The following is a 24,088-nucleotide window of genomic DNA, read 5'->3' as shown; positions in this document are numbered from 1 at the left end:
CAGCACCCCTACATACGTACAGCCCCAGCACGCCGGTGGCTGCATTAGCGGCTGGGGGGGGGGAGCTGCAGGAGCGAAGGGGTGAGAGCTCCATGCCCAAATGCCCTGCCCGCACCCCGCTGTGCTGGGGGCTCCTGGCAATTCCCTGCCGGAGAGCTGGCCCCGCCATGGCTCCCGCAGACCCTCAGCCGCCCCGCGAGCGCCCCGCACAGCGAGGGAGAGCTTGGCTGTGGGCAAACCGCCCCGCTGGGAATAAAACACAACAGCCCATAAAACAATGATTATTTTAGGCACCTGCTGCATTACAGCAAACTCTTTTCTCTACAGGCTCCTTCAAAAACAAATGACTCAGAGAACTAATAATTAGCCTGGAGCATTCAAAATACTCCTGAAATAGTATTACTTCGTCATGATTCATCACAATCTATTTTTTTGTAGCATTTTTTTTTTTGCAAAGGGGTGGAGCCCCCCCCCCCCCCCCCCCAACACCTCCTGCACAGGGGCACGAGCCCGGGCAGGTGACGGAACAAACCCACTGATGTAGGAACGGTGTGCGCACTGGCTCGGGGGGTGTCTGGGTGCCAGTTTAACAGCCTAAATCCTGTGTGCTTACCCCAAGATGCCACTTGGGTTTGCAGGTAGGCGCAGGCAGTGCTGAGAGTGTACGGCAGTGTCTATGCTGATTTTGTTGGTTTGTTTTGGTTTTTGTTTTTTTTTTTTTTAAAAGGGATTAAACCCTCGAGGCAACGCTCTGCATTAAGGCTGCATTCCAGGTTAGCAATCCCACACTAAATTCTTACGTGACTGCTCTTACACTTGACCAGAAGAGTCAAAACTGGGTTAGGCTGTGCTAAAAAGAAGATACCTTTCTTGACCACAGTTTATGTGGACGAGCTGCTCCCCTTTAACCATCCCTTATAAGTGGTTATAACTGTGATGGGGTGATGATACATCTAATGCCACTGGTTTTTCTTGCACACTTCAGCCAGGCTCTTCAGCTCCTCCTCGCCGAGAAGCGTGCGGCAATGGCACTGCGCAGCCGCGGCGCTTCCTGAGGCTCGGCCAGCACCCAGCAGCGACGGCCCTGACGCAGTGCTCGAGGGGATGACACTGCTCCCTGCCCCTCCTGGGCTGCAGGGCTCGGGCGATGCCCCGCCGGGGTCTCTGCTGGGGCTCTCCAGGCTCCCAGGCCTCTCGCACCCTTCTGGGAGCAGGGGGGAAGAAAAAAAAAAATTAAAAGTCTTGCAAACGCACTCATGGTATTCCACTGAATTTGCATTTTAAGGGAGCAGGATGGGGCAGGTTTGGTGGCTCCCAGAGACCAGCGGCAGGATGGAGAAGATGGTGGTGGGTACCACCTCCTGTAAGCAGGACGTGGGACCCCGGAGAGACTCAGGGAACACCCAGGGCTGTACGCAGGCAAAGGGCACTGCTGGGAGTAAGGCCCAGCGCGGCCATAGCTTGGAAAAATAAGACGACAGCTACATCTTATAGACAATGCCAAGCTCTGCTTTATTTTCATCAGTTTGATCAGTACAAAAGCAGACAGCGTATGTTTCACTTTTTATTCTTTTTCATTTTAATTAACACTTTACAAAGTACAAAATATACTGTCATTTATTTTGGAACATTAGGATTTTTTTTCTTTTTTTTCTGTGTGGGTTTGTTTTTTTTTTTTCCATACAGTACATAAATCTCAGCTTTTCAGCATAAGACCAGCAAAGAAAAGAAGCGTGTGCACTCGCTGGGAAAGCAAAGCATCCACTTCTCAGCTCCACACTTTGTGCCCGGCGCACGATCCTCAGCTGCTGCCCCCACTCCCCCCGCCCCATGGCGTAACGCTCCCCTCGTTCAGGGGCCGGCACGAGGCCACTGACGCCGTCGGGCTCCCCTGCGCCTCGTGCCCTGAGCTCTCACGAGCTGCTGCCCGCACGGCCGGCACGACGGCCGCAGCCTGGAGCAGGGTGGACCCCCAAGTCGGTTTGCTTTAGTCTGGTAATTAAAGGGGAAAAAAAAAAAAAAAAAAAAAAAGTGGGTTTGTTTTTTTTTTTTCTCTCCCCCCCAAAGGAAAGGTTCCCGTGGGTTTCTCAGAGGTGAGCACGGAGGTCGGGGTGCCCAGGGCTGCTCGCGCCCCCAGCCCGACTTCAGCCAGTTTGGTGGGTGTCTGAGGCCGGAGGTGGTCTTTCACTTACACAGAAACCGATACACAACTAACTTTTTTTTTTTTTTTAAGAAGGTCCTGACAATGTGGTTCCTCCCTGGGCTGCCCAGCATGGCTGTTCGAGGCAGACGGGAGCAGCGGGGCAGACCCTGGTCCGAGCCGGGCAGATGCTGCACCAGGAGCCTCCCTGCTCCCTTGGCAGTTCTAGAAATTCGGGTCAATGCTACAGCCATGCTGGGTGCCGGGGAAAAGCTGGGCTCCTTCTTCAGTCCAAGAGAAGGGGAGAACGAGAGAAACGCTTAGTCTCGTTCAAGCCAGTTGGGACGCTAGTAAAGTGGCGATGCGCTATGGCCGCGGCGGCAACCTGCACCGTGACCCCGCAGGGCAACAGCTCGCTGCGTTTTACCCCAGAGGAGCCAAACTAAAAATCCGTCCCCAAGTGCTGATGAGGATGATGAGGCTCCCTCCATGCAACGCTCCCTCCAAATTAACCCTCCTGGGCGCCTTACGGTGCCCAAAGAGCAGGAGACATCCGATGCAAGGCAGCGCCATGCTGCGGGGCTGCAGCCGGACACGTTTGCAGGGGGGATGCTGAGGATCCGGAGCGGGTTCCCTGGGTGCTGCGGCACCGAGGAGACCCCAAACCCCAGCAGCACCAGGACCTGCTGGCACGGCTGGTGGTGGGAATGGGTGAGTGCATTCACCAAACTGAGGTCATCACACTCCCGAATTTTAGTGAAAACAGGGAGAGCAGGCTACCTGGGGAGCTAAGGGAGGGAGGGAGGCAGGGGGAGAGACTCTTTCACAGGCTGAATCGGAGCATCCAAAGCCGGATCCTGCTGGGAGTCACTGCCCGGCGGCCTTTCTCCCCTGCTGCAGAGGCGGCACAGAGGAGGAGGAGGATGCGCTGCTCCCTGCGCTGCTAAAAACACTAGCTCACTCCTCAACTCGGTGTCTCAGGAACCCCCGATCTGAGCCTGGAGCCCACGCACAGGGGAGGGACGCCGGGAGGGGTGACCCAGCCACAGAGCGGGGACAGGGGACAGGACCGTGCCAGCTGTGACGCTGAGCGCAGCCCTGGACAGGCGAGTGCCACCACCCCCTGCATCGCCAGGGCCCTGACCCGGGCACCGGCGGCGCTCGGATGTCACCCTCAGACCCCTGCTATCAGTGGCCATCGCATTAGCATGACTGTCGGTAGCAGCCGTAGCAGTGAGGTTTTCGGGTGAGAGGCGAGGGCAGCGCTGGCTCCAGCACACCCAGAAACGCCCGGACGGAACCCTTCCAGTCCCTGCGGGGAGCTCTACCAGCGCACCAGCCGATGTGCTCCCCGTTCCCCCACGCTATCGGAGCCGTTCACAAATGCGGGGCAAGTAAAAACCTGGAGGAAGGAAGAACGGAGACGGCAGGCAGGGTCTGGGAGGAGAGCGAGGGCACGATTCATTTTTTAATTCTATAATGAAACTAAAATGAGGACGAGGTCATCGAGCCAAAGCAGACTGCATCCCTTCCTAGCGTTCAAAGGAAAACCTGGCTGCTCCGACTGCAGAGCCGTCCCTCTCGCAGCTAACCTCCCACCCCGGCACGGTCGCCCCGGTGCCCGAGCAGGGCTGGCCTCAGCCCCGGCTCACCCGCACCACGCAGACACCGCCAGGGAAACCGCGGAGGTTTGCTCCCAGGAAGGAGACATTCAAACTTCAGCCATTTCTTCAAGAAGGAGCCTAGTTAAATAGGCTGCCTCCGCGTACGGCTGCAGCTGAACGGTGTGGCCGGAGGGAGAGCCCTGAACGCCCCGTGCCGCAGCACTGAGCCGCGGTGGGAAGGGGCCTGCACCCTGCACAGGCCGGTCTTGCCCAGAGGCACAGCTGCCGTAGGGAGGTTTGCAGTTCCCGCAGTTGTAACAGCAGAGCCAGCTCTTTAGGTAATTTCGGCGACCTCAAAAATCCAAAAAATTCACAAGGCTGGCCTTAAAAATAATTACAAGAAACAACTACAAGAAGAGGCTGTGGGTTTTTGTCTCCTTCGCCCTCTGCGTACAACCCCCTCGCCCCTTCCTTCGGCTTCCCGCACGGCAACTGCTCTTTCACTCTTCCCACCGACCATGAAACGGAGCAGGACGCCGCCTGAGCGTGCTTCAGTGGCAAACGGGGCTGAACTCCTCTTTTGGGTCCCGAAGGAGCATCAATGCTCATGGCAGCCGTCCCGGCGAGCGGGGTGCTTCCAGCCGCACTCCCACAAGGGCCGGGGAATCTGGTACCTGGGAAACTGTTTTTCAAGTTACAAAAGAGCTGGTAGGAATCCTCTGGGAAAAAGTTTATTACTGTACTTGCAGAAAGCTGGTTTCAAACCCTCAAGACGCTGAGATAGCAGCAGAAAGCCGCGGGGGGGGGGGCACAGCGCGACCCCAAACTACAGCCAGCCTCTGACGGCATCCTTCCAAATGCGCCGTGCAAGGCAGACGCTGCCTCTGCCACAGCCACACGGAGGGGAAAAAGCACCCAGCCCCCCCAGATGAAGGACAAAAGGAACCCTTTTCTTGGCATCATCTTTTAGGGTTGGGAAGACACCGCTAAAATCGCCGGGTCTGCCTGGAGAGGGACACTCGGCAGCTGATCAGCTCTCCTGCGGTACAGGCAGTGGACAGAGAGGAGACAGAGGGGAGCGAAGTGTTCCCGCTCCACTGTCGGAGACAATTCAACATTTCAATCCTGCCAGATCCTCGCTGGGCAACTCCGTCCATCTCCGATCCAAAACCCACCCACATTTCATTTACAAAATTCTGCAGAAAGCTAAAAAAGGATGAACACAAAACCCCAAGGGAGCCCAGGGAATTAAGCGGCTGCTTTGCCACCGCACCACTGCTCACGCAGCCCGCGGCGGTGCTGAGCCGGGGCAAGAGGTGGGCGGCTGCCGTCCCCGCGCCGCTCCCTGCGCCTCGGCTGCAAAACTTACGGGCGTTCAGCCGGGCTGAGCTGCCTGGGGTTCGTGCTCCTTCTCGGTCAGGCCCTCGCCAAACCCGGGGCAGGCAGCGGCACAGGCAACCTCCGAGCGGGAATTACAGAGCGGGGAAAAGCTCCTGCACGTGATCCGCACTTACAGGGAAACATTCAGTCCTCGGCTTCGGTCTACAAATAATCTTCCCAACCCGAAGGAGAAATGGCTGCCGCTGTCTAGAGAGACCAAGAAGGGACATCTTGGCTATCTGTGTTCCAAAGAGGTATGTTTCTCTGCACATCCACACCCTAAAATTATAAGAGACTTTGTTAGATACATACTTCATTTATTGCCCCTGCTTAAACAGGGTCTGTGCATTGCTCCACGCTCACCCGAGCTTCTGCAGGCGCTACTGCTGCTACAGCGAGGGTTTGCTGATCGGCCTCCAGCGCCCGTGCCGTGCTGCACAACGCAGTCCTGTTCTTCACCTGCGCTAACTACAGCTGGTACTTCAACCCAGCTGTGCTTCGTCAAGACTAAATGAAGAAGGAGGCCAAGGGATGGAAAATGGGGGGGGGCTGAAGACAGCAGAGTAACTCAAGATTCACAGTGGAGCGTTTCCCTCCCGGGCGCCCTGGGAAGGTGCCGCAGCCTGGCTGGGGGACGCACACAGCGTTTCTGTACTGGCTTGGTGCTGCCAGGGTGCCCGCGGGATACTGCCGGTCCCTGACGCCAATGGCCCACGCAGGGCAGGGACAGACGGACAGGCAGACGTGCTCGTGGGGAGAAGGTATCTAAATCTGGAGGCAGATCTGCCCATCTTGGCCAATGTAAACACCCCCCAGCACATGCTATAAAATGTAAATACTATTTGGCAAAGGATTGCTGGGTTTTACTCTCCAGCAGGTAATGTAAGTTTAATCCAATCCAACGCTTGCAGGCAGGACTGGAACAGGTAAGTGAGATGCCTTAAGCTGCTTACTGGAGATGTCCACAACAGTCATAGTAACAGAGAGAAAAGAAATCCTCATCAGAAAGTGATTTCTTGTCCATCACTGAATGCTGCAGGGAGACACCTCCACTCGGGAGCTAGCAGCCGATGCTCAGGCTTGGGCTGAACGAAGCATTTCTCCCTTGTCGTTATCAGGAAATACCAATTACCCAGTGCCAGGACAGGAACATTTGCTCTCATTCAGCACCGCCTGTGCCATCACGGGACCCAGCACCTACTCAAGTCGTTGACCTCTAAAGTCTGAACGCCCCGGTGCTCTCCAACAGCACGTGTGGGCAAGCGGATGGGAAAAATGACCAAGATGCGACTAAACCCTCCGGTCCCAGTGCCCGACACCATCGTTGCCTCAAAACACACCGTGATACTTGGAGGGAGGTTGAGCATCGGAAGATTTTCTGAATACCGGGGGTTTGGGAGGGCTCGTGCCAGCCTTGCTGGGGTGGTGCGACCAGGACAAATGCAGCCCCAGGGGGTCACCGGGCTGGGCAGGGAGAGGAGGTCTGTTCGATTCAAAAAGGAAAAAGAACAACGAAAATGCTTTTGTGTTCACAACAACGAGCAAAACCATGTACAGAGAAGACCAATTCCCTTGCATCGCTGGGTACTCCAGCTGTCCCTGCCTCTCCCCTGGCCTCTCCCCGCCTGGCCACCAGCAGGGACCTGGGCAGACCCCCCCCCCGCCACACCACGGGGCTGTGCGGGACAGGGATGTGCACAGCGAGTCAGCACGGACTGAACCCGTGGCCCTTCTGCAGCCGGGGCGGTAACGGCTGCACTAGCTGACACCAGCGGGGTGGCCCCTCTGTAACGGAAGAAAATTCAAGTGTTGTACAGCAAAGCTAAGAAAAGACGGGAAACGGCTTCTTTCAGAGCCACACTCTGATCAAACACGTGCAATTTAGCCTCTAATGTCCCAAACAGCTTCCCTACCTTCATGGTATGGCAGAGTCACGCAATTAAACCCCCGTCCCAGGGCCACAGTGTGAGACTACAGGTCCCCACGCGGGGCAGCTGGTGGGAGAAGGCGTCAGGAGCTCATGGCTGGGGATGGCAAAACCAAAATCCAGCCCGTGCAGATGCGCCGCACACGCCAGCGTAGTCTCTGAGCAGAGCTGCTGTCTGCCGTGCCTCCCAGGTGTCCGCATGCTGTTGAGAGCGTCAAGAGCATCAGCAAAACAGCTGGGAGCTCGTGGAGCTATGCTGGAGCCTGAGCGACCTCCTCTGCTCCACGCACCCCACACTGCAGTCCCTTGTTTCCCTCCCAGCACCTGCGGGACAAAACTTCGCGCTTCAGAAAAATTAAACCTGATAAGCTTCTGTTGGATGCCTTTCTTAGCTGAAGCGATCATGACCTTCCAGCGACATTTTCCTTCGAGTGTCAGGCCTGAAAACCCCCACGCCCGCTCTGCACGGCACGTCTCAGAAGAATAAATCACCATCTGCAACCCCGCGAGCAGGGTCTGACACCAACAAGCTTTTTGTTAGAGACGAGCGCTGATTCATCTCTGACCAGCAGCATTCCCCACCTGTGCCCCTGGGAACGGTAACACTGAGCTTGGAGTTAAACCTACACTGGGAAGCAGCAGCATGATGTTTAGATGATGAATGCTCTTTATAAATGGTATGGCCATTAAGTAAGCCTTAATGCTAATGTCACCCGCTGCAGGTGCCACGATCTCCGTGCTCCAGTCAAATCCAAATACTTCCATTAAGGCCTCCCTATGCAAGACGGGTTATCGCGTGCCACTTAAAGCGCGGTATTTCAGAAACTCTGTCAACTGCAAACCAGCCTGACTCCAGTGTCTGACAAGGAACAGAAAGCTGCACAAACCTGCGCGAGCTCGCGCTGATGGGCAAGTCTGAAAGCCAGCAACCTGAAAGAGCCGAAAGGTCAGCTGCAAGGCAGCACCCCCTCTGCGCTCGGTGAAGCGTGACTGAAATATCAAACTAGGGGATGCTGGGGGTAAAAACCTTTTCCCACCCGGATGCTAACAAACGGCTCTCCTGGTCAGCAGGAAACTCTGGCGACGAGATGCAAAGCCCACGCGCTTCCAGGGATGGATTCAAACAGCCTCTCCCACTATCAACGGGAAAAGGCCCTCCAACGCTCCTGTCTGTTGAAAAATAACCCACCGATTTAAGCTCCTCACAGGCCAACGAACGCGGGTTTCCCAATAAACACCGGCGCCCTGCCTTAGCCACGGGTTGCCTTCTGGCCACCGAGCCCCCGCCAGCCGCACCAGCCAAACCCCGTCCCGGCAGAAAACAGCCGTGCAGCCTCGCGCCGACACGCTGGGGAAGGTCGCTACGGACCGGCTCCGGAAGAAACGCGGGGAGAAGCCCGGGGCAGCCCGCAGCGCTCGCGGGCAGGAGGCTCAGGAGGTCTCCCCGCGGCCCCCACCTCTGCGGGGAAGGCGAGCGGCACGGGCACCGGCTCAGCGCTTGCGGGAACTGGAAGCCCCTTTGCAAACCCCCCAGCCTGGGGCTGGGCAGGCACTTTGCAAACCAACCATCACTCCTTACGGGCTGAAGCAATTCAGGGCAGCAACTAAAATATATATATATATATGTATTTATACACACAAAGGAGCAATTTTCTCTGTGCTTGAGGCACCAAACTGAAGAGGAACAGGGTGTTTCGGAAGCAGGCAGGAAAACCCGATGCTGCGAATCGGCGTGGATCTCTGCCTGCTCGCAGCGAGCGGAGCAGCCACAGCTTTGCTCCAGGTCAGCTTCGCTGCTGCTCTTCGCTAAAACCGTGTAGAGAAATCCTGAGAGCGTAACTGAGTATTCATATTGCCTATACACTTGAATTAAAAATATATGGTGAATAAATGTGTGTATACAGCACTTATTACACATCTATATGTACACGCGCACACAGAGCGTGTGACTAGAGTATACACACATATACTCACACGGTATATATTAACCTATATTGCTCGTGTATATATGCTATGTACAGTATATAGCCATACGAACACAGAACACGGGTATTTATATATGTGTACAACAGAGACATACTAAGTACTCCTATGTAAACACTACACAATTATATGACCATACGCACACACTTGCACAGGAGAAAGGAATTTGCAGCCAAAATCTAATCTGGGTGGGGGAAAAAAGACAAAAAACTACAGAGGAGCACGCCGAACAGGAGAAAGGCTGACAGCTCTCGGGAAGCAAAGGCCTCGGAGAAACAAGGAGGGTGCGGGAGGGTCGTTATGTTCTCCTTCCCCCCCACCCCTCCTTGCAGGGCTGGAAACGCTTTTTGCATTCACTGTTTGGTGAATTTTTGTGCAACGAGAGGAACTGAGGGGGCACGGGGAGGGTCCCGCAGCGTTAAGGTGATCCCCGATCAGCAGCACCCGCGGGCAGGCGAAGCGCCCCAGCCAGCCGAGCGGTGGCTGGCAGGTGAGCCGGGCTTGCAGCGACGCGGACGCCCAGCTGAAGAGCATCCCGCTAAGCCATGTTCCTCCTTCTATCCACACAGCGTTAGCCAGCACAATGCCAGGGATGCTCAGAGACATTATCATCATAAGGCATTAAAAAAAAAAAAAACCAACCGACCCTTCCATTTTTCCCCACCCCAAAGGCTGGGTGCCGGGAGAGCAGGAGCTGTGGGGCAGCTTTAAGAGCTTTGGGCTCATTAAGCACTGTGGCGTTACATTACTGTTATTATATTAATATATTTTTTAACCAAGCCCCTCCAGACCCCTTCCTGCCTCATCCAGTGAAGGTCTCACAGGCAACGCCACGGCGCAAGTTTGCACCGATCCTGACCGCACGCCGGCCCGCCCTTCCCCAGGGCTCCGGTTCGAGGTTCAACCAAGTCTGGCTAAATTTGGAGAATCTCAGTTCCCACCAGCAAAGGGATGTGGGGAACGCTAAAGGGAAAGCATCAAATCACCCCAAGGTGTCCGAAACAATCCTCTTGGTTCTCAGGACTAAACAAGAGAGGAAATAAAAAGGCAAAGCCGAGGACGATGGCAGAAACAGAGTCCCTCAACGGCACCTGACACCTTGGGCATTCTTCAGGCTAACTTTCTCGTGTCAGGACATCAACCTGCTTCGTGAAATTCTGAAACAACCTAAAGACTTCTGCAGAGTTCACAAATTTAAGGCCGATTCCTACAGGAAAAAAAAGTGGAAAATTTAAAGTAAAAAATAAGCCTGAGTGCAAAGTCTGGGGGAAAAAAAAAAAATTAAAACTTTTTTTTTTTCGCTTTCTCTTAAGGCTCAGTAAAGTTGTTGCTTGTTTCAAGTAATTCCTTACCGTACATGTCGCGGTCCTTAGAGAGCAGCACTAGCACACGCCGAGGGCAACGCACGTTGCTCTCTGATATGGAAAGTGGCTAAATAATCATTTTCCAATGGTTGACAAAACCCAGGAGCACAAAGACGACCCTGTCCTGGTGACATTGCCCACGCACGCAGGGAGAGCTCAGGCTCAACTCAACACAAAGACGACCAGAAAGCCTGGCTGGCAACTCAGTAGCTGTGCACCAACTAAATGTGCTGGTATCCCTCTCCAAAAAAATCCTGCGCAGTCCTACAAACACTCCAATCTGCCGTCCCGAGGGAAAACCCTTCAACAATTTACGTGATGAAAAGCCACCGACCGCCCTGCCGCATCCTTCGGCTCAGCTCGCTGCCAGCGATGCTGTGCAGGTCCACATAAAACATCTCCGAGTGCTTTTTTCTTAACTATTGCACCAGAGAGCCTGTGCTCGCATCCTTACGGCACGTGGCAGGAGACCAAAGCATCTTTCCGAGCAAGTATCCAGAGACGCGTGGTGCTGCACCCGGAATAAACCTTTACTCCAGAAATCTGGAGTGAACATGACGTATCATGGGGCAGTTCTGAAAACCCACATAAAGGAACAGCAAAACCGCGGTAAAGTATTAAACACGTGCCTAAGTGTTTCTCAGTAGGGATGCTTTAACTCGGGGCCTACAAGGGAAAGTTACCCACGTTTTCCTGCGGATGCTCCGACTCCCTGTCCAGCTGCCACACAACACCCCGCCGATTACAAACCAGACGGATTTGAAGCTCAGTGTCTGGGTCCAGCAGCACCAGAAACCACAAATGTTAAGCTCAGCCCTCCGGCACCGTAAACGAAGAACTAAACAGCGAGCTGGAAGCCGGCGTGTGTGTTTGCACGTCCTACACACCAGTATAAGCCATGCCCGTGGCATGATCTCAGGTCCTTGCTTACTGCCTCCAGATGAACACAAAACCCTGGCTCAAACCTCCAAGACACAGCCTCAGCAAAACCGTGCCAGAAGCCGTCTCTTCAGCAAGGCTGGAAGGCCCTCATTAAAGCTGTAAGACCTGCAATTTCTTCATATCAAAAATGAAACTGGAAGAAGTCTAGAAATGCAAGAAATCCTTGGGTTCCTAACCGTAAAAGCAGAGTCCTCTGCAGACGGCTTCTGCTCCCCACCAGCCCTTGCTGCACGGTCGCTGCACGGTCACAGCACGGCGCAGACGGCTGGTACCTACATCTTGGGTGCCGTTTGCTCTCCCGGCACCGGTCACCGCTGCCTTCCATGGCGCTGGGAGCGGCCGCAGGCACGCTTTGGAGGCGGGTGCCACCACGGGCCCGGACGCCTGGCTCCCGCTGGCCCGCAGCTCTGGCTCACGCCAGGAGCAAACACCTTCCTGGTGCCGCACGGGCAAAGCCCACATCACCTTCCCGCGACAGGACCAGGAGGAGATGCCTCAGGTTTTATGTGTTTTCAGCATCGTTCTGCTTTTGAAGGGCTACCCGCTGAACCCAAGGGAAAAACCTCAGGAGTCAAGTCACCAGCTGGCAGTGACTTCCACCCCGGTGATGAAGGAGCCCACGAAAAGCAGCAGGAGGGTCCCAGCAGGGCTTGGGCACCCTCCTGGCCATGGCAGGGACAACCCACTGTGGCTCTTGGCCGAGGTGGCCTGGGATGTGCAGGAGCAGCTACCCAGGGCCCCCAGGCAATGCTTCGTGTCCCCGTGAATGAGTACCACGTGGACGGGAAAAAGCCCGTGGGGACAGGAGAAGAGACGGGTCCCTCCTCTTGCTGGCCCTGGGGGACAAGGGCTTGGGGATGGTTCTGATGTGGGGCCAGGGGACAGCAGCTGGAGCAGGGGACGTGGCGGGAGGACACTGGGGGCGGTGGGAGGGGGACTGGGGCAAACTGAGCTAAACCAGCCAGGTCTCAATGCAGACAGAAGTCTTGGTGGCACCACCTGCCAGGAGGTAGGCCGGAGCAACGCTCCCCCTGCCCAGGCTTTGACCGCAGGGAGAAAGCGAAAAAGGGGAAAATTCAAACAGCTGTATACTTCCCCCTTTTCCAACACCAAACAGTTTTGCCAGGGGAAACAGAACCCAGTTCCCATCCTATCTCAACATACGCAATGACGGACAGTCCTCAAAAAGTCTGATGCGAGGAGACAAGCCAGCACTATGCGACGTCTTTTCTGTTTAATTCCACATTTCATTTTGTTTGCGGTTTTCAGCGCTCTCTCTGAGCAAGCGGCCCATCCGTCCCAGCCATGCCGCAAAGCTCTCGGCAGAGCGCCCGCGCATGCGGCCATCCGCGCCGCCGCGCTTCGGGGAGAGACGGGTGTCCCCGGGCAGCTCCTTCCGCACCGAGAACGTGGGCAGGTTACACTTCGCCTTGGAGCTGAACGTCAGGAAACCGTCTGAACTCCCTTTCCTCCTGCCCCCCATTCATAAATTTAATAAAATAACAATAATAATAATAACAATAATAATAATAATAATAATAATTAAAACAAAGGCTTATTGGAGCTGTTTCTGCTCAACTTTCCACAGTCTCTTTTCATGTCACTCTCTGGAATCAGATTTTTCAAGAAATACTGTGAGAAAAAAAGAATAATAATAATAATAATAATAATTATAATAATAATAATAATTATAATAATAAAAAGCATCTGGAACCAGCTCAGAAGATTTCTAATGCTTTTCAGCTTGACTGACTTGGAGTGCATTGACCACACCATTTATATTTTCTTCAGGTACCTGCAAGAAAACAAAAAGAAAGGTCACACTCCAGCAAAAGCCAGGCAGGGACGACCAGACAGGAGAGGCAGGAGCCAAAGGCAGAACGGCCCCAAGGAGCCAGGAACTTTGCTGTTGGACACCTGACCTCTGCTGAGAAAGGACTCCGTCTACAAGAGACACCCTCCGGTTCGGAAGCGGTAACCCATGGTGCTGCAAACACTGCAGCGAGGTCTGGCTGTTCTGCTGTCTGTATGGTGGGTGCTGGTGGGGAAGCAACTGTTTGGGGGTTTCCCTTTCCTTCTCCTCCTCCCCTCCCCTCCTCTCCCTGCCTTTTGCTGGTAACGCATTTGTACGCCGGGAGCTCGCTCATGCAAGGGCCTGCGCTGATGGATTTCTGCGGCTGCCCAAGGGTCCCCTGAGGCTCTCCAGGGCATCCTGCAGGTTTGAGACCCGTAAGTGTGGGTGGGGACACCACGCTGGGTGACAGGGGAACACGTCCATCAAAAGAACCGCCAGTCTGCTTGGGGCGGGGAGGTCCCAGATGGTGCGACATAGCACCTGAGCTTTCTGATCCAGCCTTGTGATGAGACTTAACCGTAGAAGTCCATATACAAAATTACTAGTGGGTGTCTTTTCACACCTACTGCAAGAAAACCCCCTTGTAACAGATGCAAAAGATCTCAGAGTGACTGTCATGGGTAGAAAAGAATATCACAAGTAAAGTTACATCAGACAGAAAAGAGGGGTCAGACCGTTACATAAACTCGAAGACGACACTCAGGGGACAGGCAGCTAACAGCTCTTAGAAAGTGGAAAGGGGACTGAGGGAAAAATAAATTATCTGTGAGCTGCTGCAAGAAGCCAAAATAATTCTCGTTAAGTAAGTTGAAGAAGGGACCGTCTCCTCTGCGAGGTATTTGAGTCCTTGGCCAGGAGACAGTACCTGGATTCACTGGACATCCTCCAGAGCTCAGACAGTGGAAATACAACTGGACTGTGATTTTCTGCAAGGCTTTTAACAACACTGAGGAAAAAATCCATGAGAAATAACAAGAAAAACATTCTATTTTCCAACGGAAGATGGAATAGGAGCGGCTAACTGATGATGTATGAACAAAAGTCAGCTAGGAAAGGCAGAAAATAATCTTAAAACAACCATACGCTGAATTCTTCTGGGTTATGGAGAAAACCCAACAAGCCTCCATCATAGGAAACAGGACTTCTCCACTGCCTCTGCTCCATCATTTTTCCCAGTACGTTGAACACTGCAGTGGAAGAAGCTGTATGACTCTCTGCTTCTCCAAAAGATAATGAGAAAAGACACAGGAATCAATTTTGCAAAACCCATTCTCTTAGCCAGCCCCGGCGGATGATCAGCAGGTCTCTCCATATGCTCCTGTAGTGCAGGACAGAGGCAGGAGGAAGCAGAACCGGTCCGTTCTGGCCAACTGGACCCACCTCCTCGCTCCAACGCAATGGGCTGAACCTTCATTACTGCAAAATGCTTGACTCCCTTAACATCAAGGGAATGGGATCAATCATATCACAGATGTTTGGGCTGGATTTTCTCCAGGACGGTTGTGCAAACAGTTATGATTTGTAGGACACATCCTAGTTTGTCCCCAGTGGAGAAGTCCTTCCCCTCCCTGCCCCTTAGAAAAGATCCCTGTCCCAGGGCAGCTGGTGCAACCTGTTCACTTGTCTGCCAGAGGGCAGATCAAAGCAGCTACCATGAAGGGAAAAGCAAAGCTCCAAACTACATCTCAGACATAGTTTCAGCCTCATTAGGTGTAAAATGTTGGTGAGGAAGAGCAAGAACCTCCTAGCAGGAGGCAGCTAGAGCAGAGCACCTGGAAAAGGGAAAAGGGACTCTTCTCACTTGCTCTCTCTAGAGGGAGCTGGAAACCATAGCTCTCTCCAGCCCGACCTCATGTCACCCAGGGGACACAGCAGAGACCTGGAGGTTCCCATCTCAGCATTATCTCCCAAAGGGATTTCTTCTCAAGCACAGCTCCTGATTTCCAGGGCAAAATTCTACAGCTACAGTCCTGCAGGTAGACCTGAGTATTAACACCCAAAGCAAACTGAAAATTAAGCAACAAAAAACACCTTAAGATGCACAGGAGAAAAAAAATCAGGTCAAGGGGAACACCAAGCTTTTATAAAGCAGTCTACATTGTTGACAAGTACTGAACAACCTTAAATAAAGAAAGAGAGGATGTAGAGAAAGGATTCAAGATGCACTTAGACCTTGAGAAATGTCACTAGAAGTAAAGGTGTCTGGTTGAAAAGTTAGGAAAAACATGACAACATCTAGGTGAGGGTCTTGGCCAACAAAACCAACCCAGAGCCAGTTAAGTACACGGCCCAGCCACCACTCCCGGGGCAAAGTCAAGCCAGAGGAGGGCTTGAAATGCACCTTCCACATGGTGGAAGGATTTGGCAGCTCGAATAGCGCTGTCCAGATGAAAAGGCTTTTAAAACCGTACGAAAAGAAAACAGCAAGTAGCAAGGAAAATGTTAAAATACTGATTTGAGTGAGGAAGATCTGCAGACCTTAGTGCGTAGCCCAAAGAACACCCTGCCAGCTGCGCGGAGGCAGGGATCTGCTGGGCTCAGAATCAGCAGGATGAGACACTTTTAAAAGGCGGAGCTGCCTGCAAAGTCATCACAATTGCATGGCACAAGTTTTAAGTGAAATATCTGTTTTAACTGACAGGGCTTAGCTCTCCAGATATCGCTTGACAACTAGAAGCACTCTGCGCCTTGCGCTCTGCGCAGAAAGCATGCACCTGGGGCCACAACAACAGGTAGGGATGGGAGGCAAAGCTAACAGTATTGATTTTTAAATGGTGTTTTATTAGCTTATCTTATCAGCACAGTTAATATTCAAGAAAATAAGGCAAACATATATAACACTTTGACCTTTGCTATCTGGAATAATATTTACTTTTACTCTTTACACACGTGACCTATAGGCTGCAAATGGTTCCCACCAACTGTGAAAAACCAAAGTAATTAGCTGAAAAAAACCCGCCTTGAACTCAGTGGAGCTTTTACAGGTCAAAAGTAGGGCTTGAGCAGTGAATTTACAGCGATGAAAGGAGAAGTATAATGAAATAAAGGGCACTTTTAATAAAAAAAACCCAAAAGCAGAAAGCAGCTGAGTTTTGTTAGCTTCGTTAGCACATGGGCTACTGAGTCCCTCCCTCAGGACTTGGGGAGTGGGCTCCAACTCAAATGCCATCCTGTTTGTGGCTAGAGGCATAGCAATTTTCCTTTTTCAGGGAAATTCCTCATTTTTGAGGGTGTCCTATAGAGCCAAAGGAAGAGCAGAGGTAGGCTCAATGCCGAGAATGTAAAATATCTGCCGGTACAAAAGAGAAGAGAACCCTGCACGACTGGCAAGACCCTCACGCTGGTGACTGTGCTGCAGCTGCCGATGGGTGCTCACGAGAACCAACGTGGCAAGGCCCTTCTCTGCTTCAGAATCACCTTCCCTCGCCGTGCCGGCAATTCTGGCGACCTTATCACCGGCCTGCACCGTGGGGAGGACGGTGCAGGGACAGTAGAGCTAATCAGGCCCCACAGATGGGACTCAAAACGCAAAGGTTAGGGCCATGCAGGTACCAAGAGGTGAATGCAGGGCTCTGCTATTGGGAGACTCTCCAAAAAGTTCCCCCCCGCCAAGAGTCTGCAGCCTCCGACTGCATTTGCAGGAAAATGGAGACGGTTTGTGGCTGTTTCTAATACAAGATAGTGACGCAGTGGAAGAGACTGCTTGGGGAGGTCATGAAGTCTCCACCGCTGCAGGTCTTTAAGGACTGAGAGCAGCCCTTTGCAGGAATGACACCCCCTAACACGGCTTTGCCTTGAGGCAGGGCTGGGCTTGGTTCAGGAGCCTCTGACCCAGGGCAGTGACAGCCAGGAGGCTGGAGAGAGGTATCTGCTCGGCTACGTCAGAGCAAAGGCACTCCAACAAGCTCTCCAGATGAGAAATGATCTTCTCATCATGAGATTTCTCCCAGGGAAAAGATCTCCTCTATTCCAAAGAAGTTGTCTTGATACTCACCAATGCGTGATCAAACTTAAAAGTACTGATGTAGTAGGCTGGGATGTCAGCTGCGGCCAAAGGCTCAGAAATCTGAGCGACAATTCCACATTCATCTGTGGGGGAGATAAAAAAATCAGTCATTGTCTGAACGGCACCTGTGAGTCTTGCAGAACTCCTGGGTCTCACCAGCTCCATGCCTATAGAGGGAGGAGTTTGTCTTCACAAACTCCAACCAGAAGGGATCTTGGTAGTAAAATGTGTTCTTTCTCACAGAATCAGGCTCTTTGGGCCACCACGATACATTGCACATTTGATTTTATTGCCTTCTTTTTGCTACAAAGAAATGTAAATCCCCAAAGGCACAAAACATTAGAACTGGAAGCATTTTCAGAGGTCCAAAGAAAGGCAATTAATGATGTTCAGGAAGGAAACACCAAAACCAGTCTCATATACCCTTAATCTCCATTTTTATCTTTAGTTGTTGCTGTTAAGGACTTTGCCCTGCATCTCCGAGAGAGAGGAGGTGCTGACCTGCTGGTCAGCCTGGACACGCGGTTCCTAGACCACAGACCAGCACAGCCCCTGAGACGGGATTTCACACCAGTTTAAACGGCTCATCTGTCCTGTTCATCACAGCTCACTGGTACGTTGTTTCCAAATGAAATCTGAGTTTCACTAATCCAAATTGAACATTCCAACTTGATTGTAAGCTAACATATTTAAATGTCACATATTTAGGGGACTGGCAGGTGTGCTGCTGTCGCATCACTGACACATACCATGCCATTTCTACATATTTTGCCTCTAAGATGCATAAAGAGAAGGCGCATGAAAATATCCTTCTTGCCACTTTTGCTGTCTGGAGTAGAAATTGCGATTAAATATAAAAATTGGCCAAACGTTTTTCAGACATGTTCTCAAAGCCTGTATTTTGTAACTGTTTCAGAGACCATGGGAAGGAGCCCCCATGATTGCTGAAGATCAGGCCTTTGTTGCAGTATTCAGATCGGACTCCTTAAAATTACAGGGGACATAAAAATAACAAGAACACTTCTGCAGACGTGAAGTGTTTGCTCTGTGCTACTTAGGTCCAATATTCTTTTGAGTAGAGAAAACGTTTGCAGCACTGGATGTGAAAGAGGTCTACGAACAGGACTCCCACTTGGACTGCTACAAATCTGTCCTAAATCTACTAAAGCCACAGAGTTGCCCAAGGAGTGCTCTGGAGTACAGCAGTGCTTTCTGACCACTGATTTCAGCAATCTACAATGCATTCTCACACATTTTTGTCCACTTTTTCTTTTTAAACAGAGATCCAGCTGTAGCTACTTCCAAAGTCCAGCAGATGAATGCCTTTGAGATGGAGCTGTCAGGCATGTAGCACTTTCAAAAGTATATTTAGAAGTCTGACTTATTAGGTAGGAGTCAGACTCCTCCTCTTGGAAAATCTCAGCTTGCAAAGTCATGTTAAGCTGCTGGCTCTTAAAAAGCCTCAGCCTCAGATGGATTTTTCCATCATCCTTGAAGGCCCTGAGGCGACTGCCTACCTGTGCACCAACTGATCCCCCAAATGTTTACCTACCGAAGCCAAGAGGCTGCCCACCAATCCGCACCATCTTCCAGAGTTCGCCAGATGCACTTGTAAACAACAAATTATTAGGAAATCTGTAAAAGAAAAGGAACACCAAACGTGGCAATTAAAACACAGCAGCACGTCGGATTCTGCCTGCAGGGATGCTGCTGTTCTGTATCCCTGCGTTGCTTGAAGCCAACAATAGCGGCGGCAGCAGCTCGGTGAAACTGAGAAAACTCCAGGCAGGCGGGACAGATGCACCTGCCTGTCCCTCCAGATGTCCTGCGGTCAACCAGCAGCTGATGCTGGAAGTGTGCATAGGCACCCACAGAGACACGGAAAAAGATTTCTAAAAAAAAAAAAGGCCATGCCCCAGCTTTACTAACCTCAAGATCGTTAATCTGAAGGTGTGATCTGAGCTGCATTTAGAAACGCCTAGGGACAGAAGATGTTTTCATACCTACTCTCTTGGGCACGTGAACGGTGACCACTGTTTTTGTGTCTGAGCTTCATCAGCGCTTTTTCCCATACCATCCCTGGGAGGTCCCCGGGATCCCTGCAGAGATCCCCATTTCTTAGCAGGGGAAAGACGAGTGGCTAAGAGTGCCCAGGGTCATCAGGCAGCCTGTGACAGAAGGAATTGGCCACCAGGGATCCCCAAGCCCCAGGCTGCTCCTCCAACCCTCTAGCCTCTCTTGAAGGCAGGCAGAGGTTTACTTCAATTAAGGTCGAAGAAATTTTCAAGCGGGCAATTAATAGTTTGTGAAACAAGTCCCTAGGGCAGGCAAGATTCAAAACCAAACACTGTGCTGTGTGTCAAAAGCAAATCTATGCGTTGCATCTCAGTGCAGCATCCTGTCCAGCCTCTGGACCTCAGAGACTTCTGCGATGTGAAGCTGCAGAAGTACACACACACACACACGAACAGGCTGATATTTGCTCCCTCGCTGACTTTCTCCCTGCCAGAAAAACGAGTCATGGGCTCCCCGCTGCACAGGGATGACTCAGTACATTATCATCACAACAAGACTCCGCACCAAGCCCAGCCACGTGTAAAAGCAAAGCAGGAGGACAGCGTCATTGACGTCCCCACCCTACTTTTGGCCTTTAGCAGTAAAACTTCAACCATGTACACCAGATTTTTTGGGGGTTTTGCTCTTAGAAGCACATCTAATGAACAATGGAATAAAAATGTCAAAATCACTTTGTTCCAGTGTCCCTCTTTCAAAAGTGAGATAACCCTGCATTGCATTGGCTTGTGATTTCACTGAGGGCTTGGACAGAGAAGCCCAGCCTTCGGGAGCTGGGATTAACATGCCAGACTTCACTCAGAAAAGCGACAGGGTGTACAGGCACATGGCGCCCACACAATGAGGCTCCCAAGAATTAACGTGTAGGAGCTTAAGCTGCTTCTTGCTCCTTTAGAACATCCCAAGTGCTTTTTTGAGGTCCAAGAGACCCTAAGACCAAAGCTCACCTCTGCTGTGTCTGGACATCCATGACCAAGGAGATGTAACCCTCAATGAGAGAAAAGGAGAAAAAGCGAATATGTCCCGAGTCTTCATTGCCCACCACCGAGTCTTTTACTCTGAAGAAACAGAAGAGAACAGCATTAACTGTGGCTAGAAGAGCAAAGGAAGGCTTTTAAAGCAGATTTAGCCACTGAAACCAGAAATGTTCATACACTGACTTAGGGAAGTGACACATTATACTGTTTTTCCTATTTTTGATTTTGCAGGGGACAAAATGCCAGTGCCCACAAAACTCTCCCATCCCTGCCCCAAGGTCCTCTCGCAGGAGGCTGAGGGCCAGGAGCCGCAGACACCATGGGCAGCAGCGCAGCCGGCCGTACATCCTCTGGTCACGTGTGGCTACGCAGCATGCTGATCATACGGCTACTGGTAGCTTAAATTTGAAAAGGCTCAGCTTTCCAAAGCCAACGGCTGTCTCCAAGCACCCTCGATCTCCTGGTCGGCTTCCCCCTGTCAGGACAACCCCCTTGAGCCTGTGAAGCCTCCCTCCCTCCCCGGGTGCAGGGCACCGCAGCAGCGTAAGGCCGCGGCAGATCCTTGGCCATCCTGGAGGAGCAATGTGACTTTGTGCCTCCGAACGCCGGCCACACCTCACCGGGGAGCCTGTCTCCCCGCTGGGACCTACCCATTGGAGTAAAACATCACATCCATTAGGAGTGTAGCAACAGTGGGAAGGGTATCTGGATCCAGGCTGGTGACGCAGAACATGTTACTCGGACTGGAAAGGGGATGAATGACAGGCCTCTGAACTGAAAGAGACACACACAGACACACACAACTATGAAGCCACGTCTGCAGCGGGTTGGCGTCCCACCAGACAGGTTATCCACGCACCGCCGGCGGCCGCAGAGAACGCTGACTGTGTTTGTAAGACAGTTCCTCGTTGCTGAAGCCCTGCTGGTCCTCAGGCAGGGACCGAGGAGCCTGCAGACAACCTGCTCTTGCGATGTCCTCCCTGGGGTATAGGCTGAGATCATCCCGAGTACCCTGCCCTGCACGGGGCACAGGCCAGCTCGCTGCTCGCAGGGGCTTTCAGGACACCGGGTGCATCCACATCAGACAAGGGGCAAGCTAAAGGAGGTGGCAACACAAGCCGAAAAGCAGAAATAAATTCAGGCTTCCACCATTTAAAAGGCAGGGCTACGGAGGGCATTTCTCTGGCTGTGGTTGCGAGCAGTACAAAATTCTTTCCCTCCTTTCTGGGGGTCTATTTTGCCATAGTATCTATAAAAATTAAAACCCAGCTGACATGCAGCAGCTTGGCAAACACGTTTGCAGCCAGGAGCTGAGAAACAGCCGGTATTTAGGCATGCAACTATTAAACACAGCAACACGGCAAATTGCATACCTGTGCATAATCAACACGTGTTTCGCCGTGCCCTTCCTTCACGCTTTTTTGTGTAAGGCTCATTTTCTTAAACAAGATGATTTATAGCTATCGAGTGACGAGGCTGAGTGGCACTTCATAATAACTGATCTCTGCTTTGTTTGGTTAAGGGCACAAAATTACACACAGGTGTGTAGGTAAACATATGTACGTATGTAAGTAGTTCCTTTTCCTGATTGTGCCCTTTGCTTGATGCTTGTTCCTCTAGCCTGGAAACATCCAAAGGTTCTGTACAGCCCTGGGCTGACAGTGGCCTTGATCCTGACTGGTACTGAAGTGTGAAAGTTGAACAACAATGTTCTCGGTGCATCGATCGCTGCAATACTTAAACAAGCTTTTCTACAAGCCATTTTCCTTCAAAATGTTGAAACATGGAAGTATGGGCTACAGACAATGTTATTTTTGCAACTGAAACGAACTGTACTTTAACCTTCTGTCCTACAAAAGGCATGTCTGCCCTAGAGATGTGGAACTAGCAGGAAAAGGCTCAAATTCAGCAAAGCTCATCAGCATTGCTCAGAAAATTAAGCAGAACTGGGACATACTCAGGTAGGTGTTAAGATGGTTTATTACCTTACAAGAGGATAAACATTCACCAAAACACTGAGGGCAGGGAGCAGGCACACTTCTCATGTGTCACAGAGACCAAGTCCCCCGCAAGCCGAGCCCGTGCTGGTCCTTACCCAGTTTTGGTTTGACAAATCCATTTGTTATCCCAAGGTCGTCGGCAGCCACTGTCTCCCCATTCACCACTCTGAGGATGGTGAACTCGGCAGCCAGTGTGTGCATCACGAAGGGCAGGTCTCGCTCACGTACCTGAAGGCGACAACAGGATTAGCTCGTGATGGTACGCACCAGAAATGCAAATACACTGCGGTGGAGGTTACGTACTCTGAGGGCACTGAAAAGTGGACACATCACTTCTGCTTGAGCCAGCAGATGTGTAAGGATAATTACCATCTGGATGTGTCCAGAGAAGCATACTTGGTGATAGCACTGCAAATATCAGTAGGGTTAAGCACCACAGTGCTTTTAAGACTGGAAAGAGTGTGGAGACTTCTAAGAGGGAGATGTTTCACCTCTTTTCCAGCATCCCTTCAAGAACTCAGCACTGCCTGTTCTTCAGCCTTGTTTCCTAAGGAAATTGTCTATCCCCAAAACAACTTTGGAGCCTCCTGGCCATCAGTCAACCTGACAGCAGACACTGCGTTCCTCTAACTCTCAGAAAACCAATGTCTGAGTGATGGTGGGAAATGTTGCCAGTGCCTCCATTAAGAGAGCAACTGCAGTGTGGGCTCAGAACTCTCATTAGACACCACATAACCTATACCAACGAATGCCTCATCCCATGGGAAAAGCTCCTGAGATGTCAGAGAGCCTAACTACAAGGCACAGAGCTCTGGGGAAAGCAGACTTCGGTACTTCTGCTGCTCCTCAAACATCTTGTTCCCAGAAATGCCATTAAAACCGCCCAACCGAGCTTTCGTCTGGCAGCAGATGACTCTGCCTGCTCCTCTCATGTCCTCTTACCAGGATGAAGTCCGTCTGATAGGTGGAGAGCATGAACACTGAGATGTTTTGGTCAGCTAGAGGTGCTATTACTGACTTGGCAATTTTGGTCACTCCGATGGGCTGGGAGCCAGAGAAGCCACCTCCGCCAGACACCACGTTGAGGGCAAGCCATGTCGCATCAGCCACGCTCAAGTGCTCCGAGGAAGGGAGCTCTGCAATGAGACAAAGGTTTGGTTTAGAGGCAGAGAAAGCCAGGTCCAACGCCTGGTCCGTATGTGGTTAGCACAGACCTCAGTGCAAGGAATGAAGTGAGCCCACTTATCCAGCCAGACTCCTGGGCTTCCCACGCTGCTTCCCAGGTTGGTACTGTGCCGCTTTTCAGATGTACTGATTGCACCAACTTCCACTGCAGGATTCATACAGATTTTCAAGGACAACACAGGGAATTACATGAGCCTCAGGCACTCACTCGGATGCCGGTGACCAGCGCTGCTGACTTTCCCATGTGGGAACAGCCCGAGATCCTCGACTTAACTTGAATCTCCTCTATCAAACAATTTCTGCAAATACTTCACTCGAGTTTTTCTGGTCTCTTTTGTTTCCCTTTTCTTGCTCCAAACCCAAATTTTGTTCTCCTGGACTTGAGATGGAGGTTGACAGTGCAGCCTGGGCACTATCCCAAGACTTGGGAGATGCAGAGCAGGTACTCCATGCATCTGTGGGCTGCTGCCCCCAATTCTAAAGCAGTAAGGGACGGATGGTGTAACATATACGTTAGACATTACAGGGTGATCACATACTAAGATAATAGAAATCTTTTTAAAAATCACCCCAGTTCCATTCCGTTTGCTTCTAGTCTATTGTCATTACGTAGTTAAAAATCTGCAGCCAAACCATTTAATACAAATTATTA

The 24,088-nt window shown here is 51.8% G+C and overlaps 1 protein-coding gene across 1 annotated transcript in view; it reads right to left on the bottom strand.

Moving 5' to 3' along the window:
- Nucleotides 1-1,493: 1,493 nt before the first annotated feature.
- CASTOR2 (cytosolic arginine sensor for mTORC1 subunit 2) overlaps nt 1,494-24,088 on the bottom strand; it is a 133,083-nt gene continuing 110,488 nt past the window's right edge. Inside the window, exons 3-9 of the mRNA XM_054847675.1 lie at nt 23,194-23,387; nt 22,347-22,479; nt 20,902-21,025; nt 20,222-20,332; nt 18,754-18,836; nt 17,190-17,284; nt 1,494-13,135 (exon numbers count right to left, since the gene is read on the bottom strand). Of these exons, the coding sequence (XP_054703650.1) occupies nt 13,070-13,135; nt 17,190-17,284; nt 18,754-18,836; nt 20,222-20,332; nt 20,902-21,025; nt 22,347-22,479; nt 23,194-23,387 (806 nt within the window). The 3' untranslated portion in view covers nt 1,494-13,069. The remainder of the gene's footprint in view (nt 13,136-17,189; nt 17,285-18,753; nt 18,837-20,221; nt 20,333-20,901; nt 21,026-22,346; nt 22,480-23,193; nt 23,388-24,088) is intronic.

The sequence above is a fragment of the Grus americana genome, chromosome 19, assembly GCF_028858705.1.
Source record: "Grus americana isolate bGruAme1 chromosome 19, bGruAme1.mat, whole genome shotgun sequence".
Lineage (NCBI taxonomy): Eukaryota > Metazoa > Chordata > Aves > Gruiformes > Gruidae > Grus > Grus americana.
The sequence above is the reverse complement of the archived record's forward strand: the minus strand, read 5'-3'. Positions and strand labels throughout refer to the sequence as shown.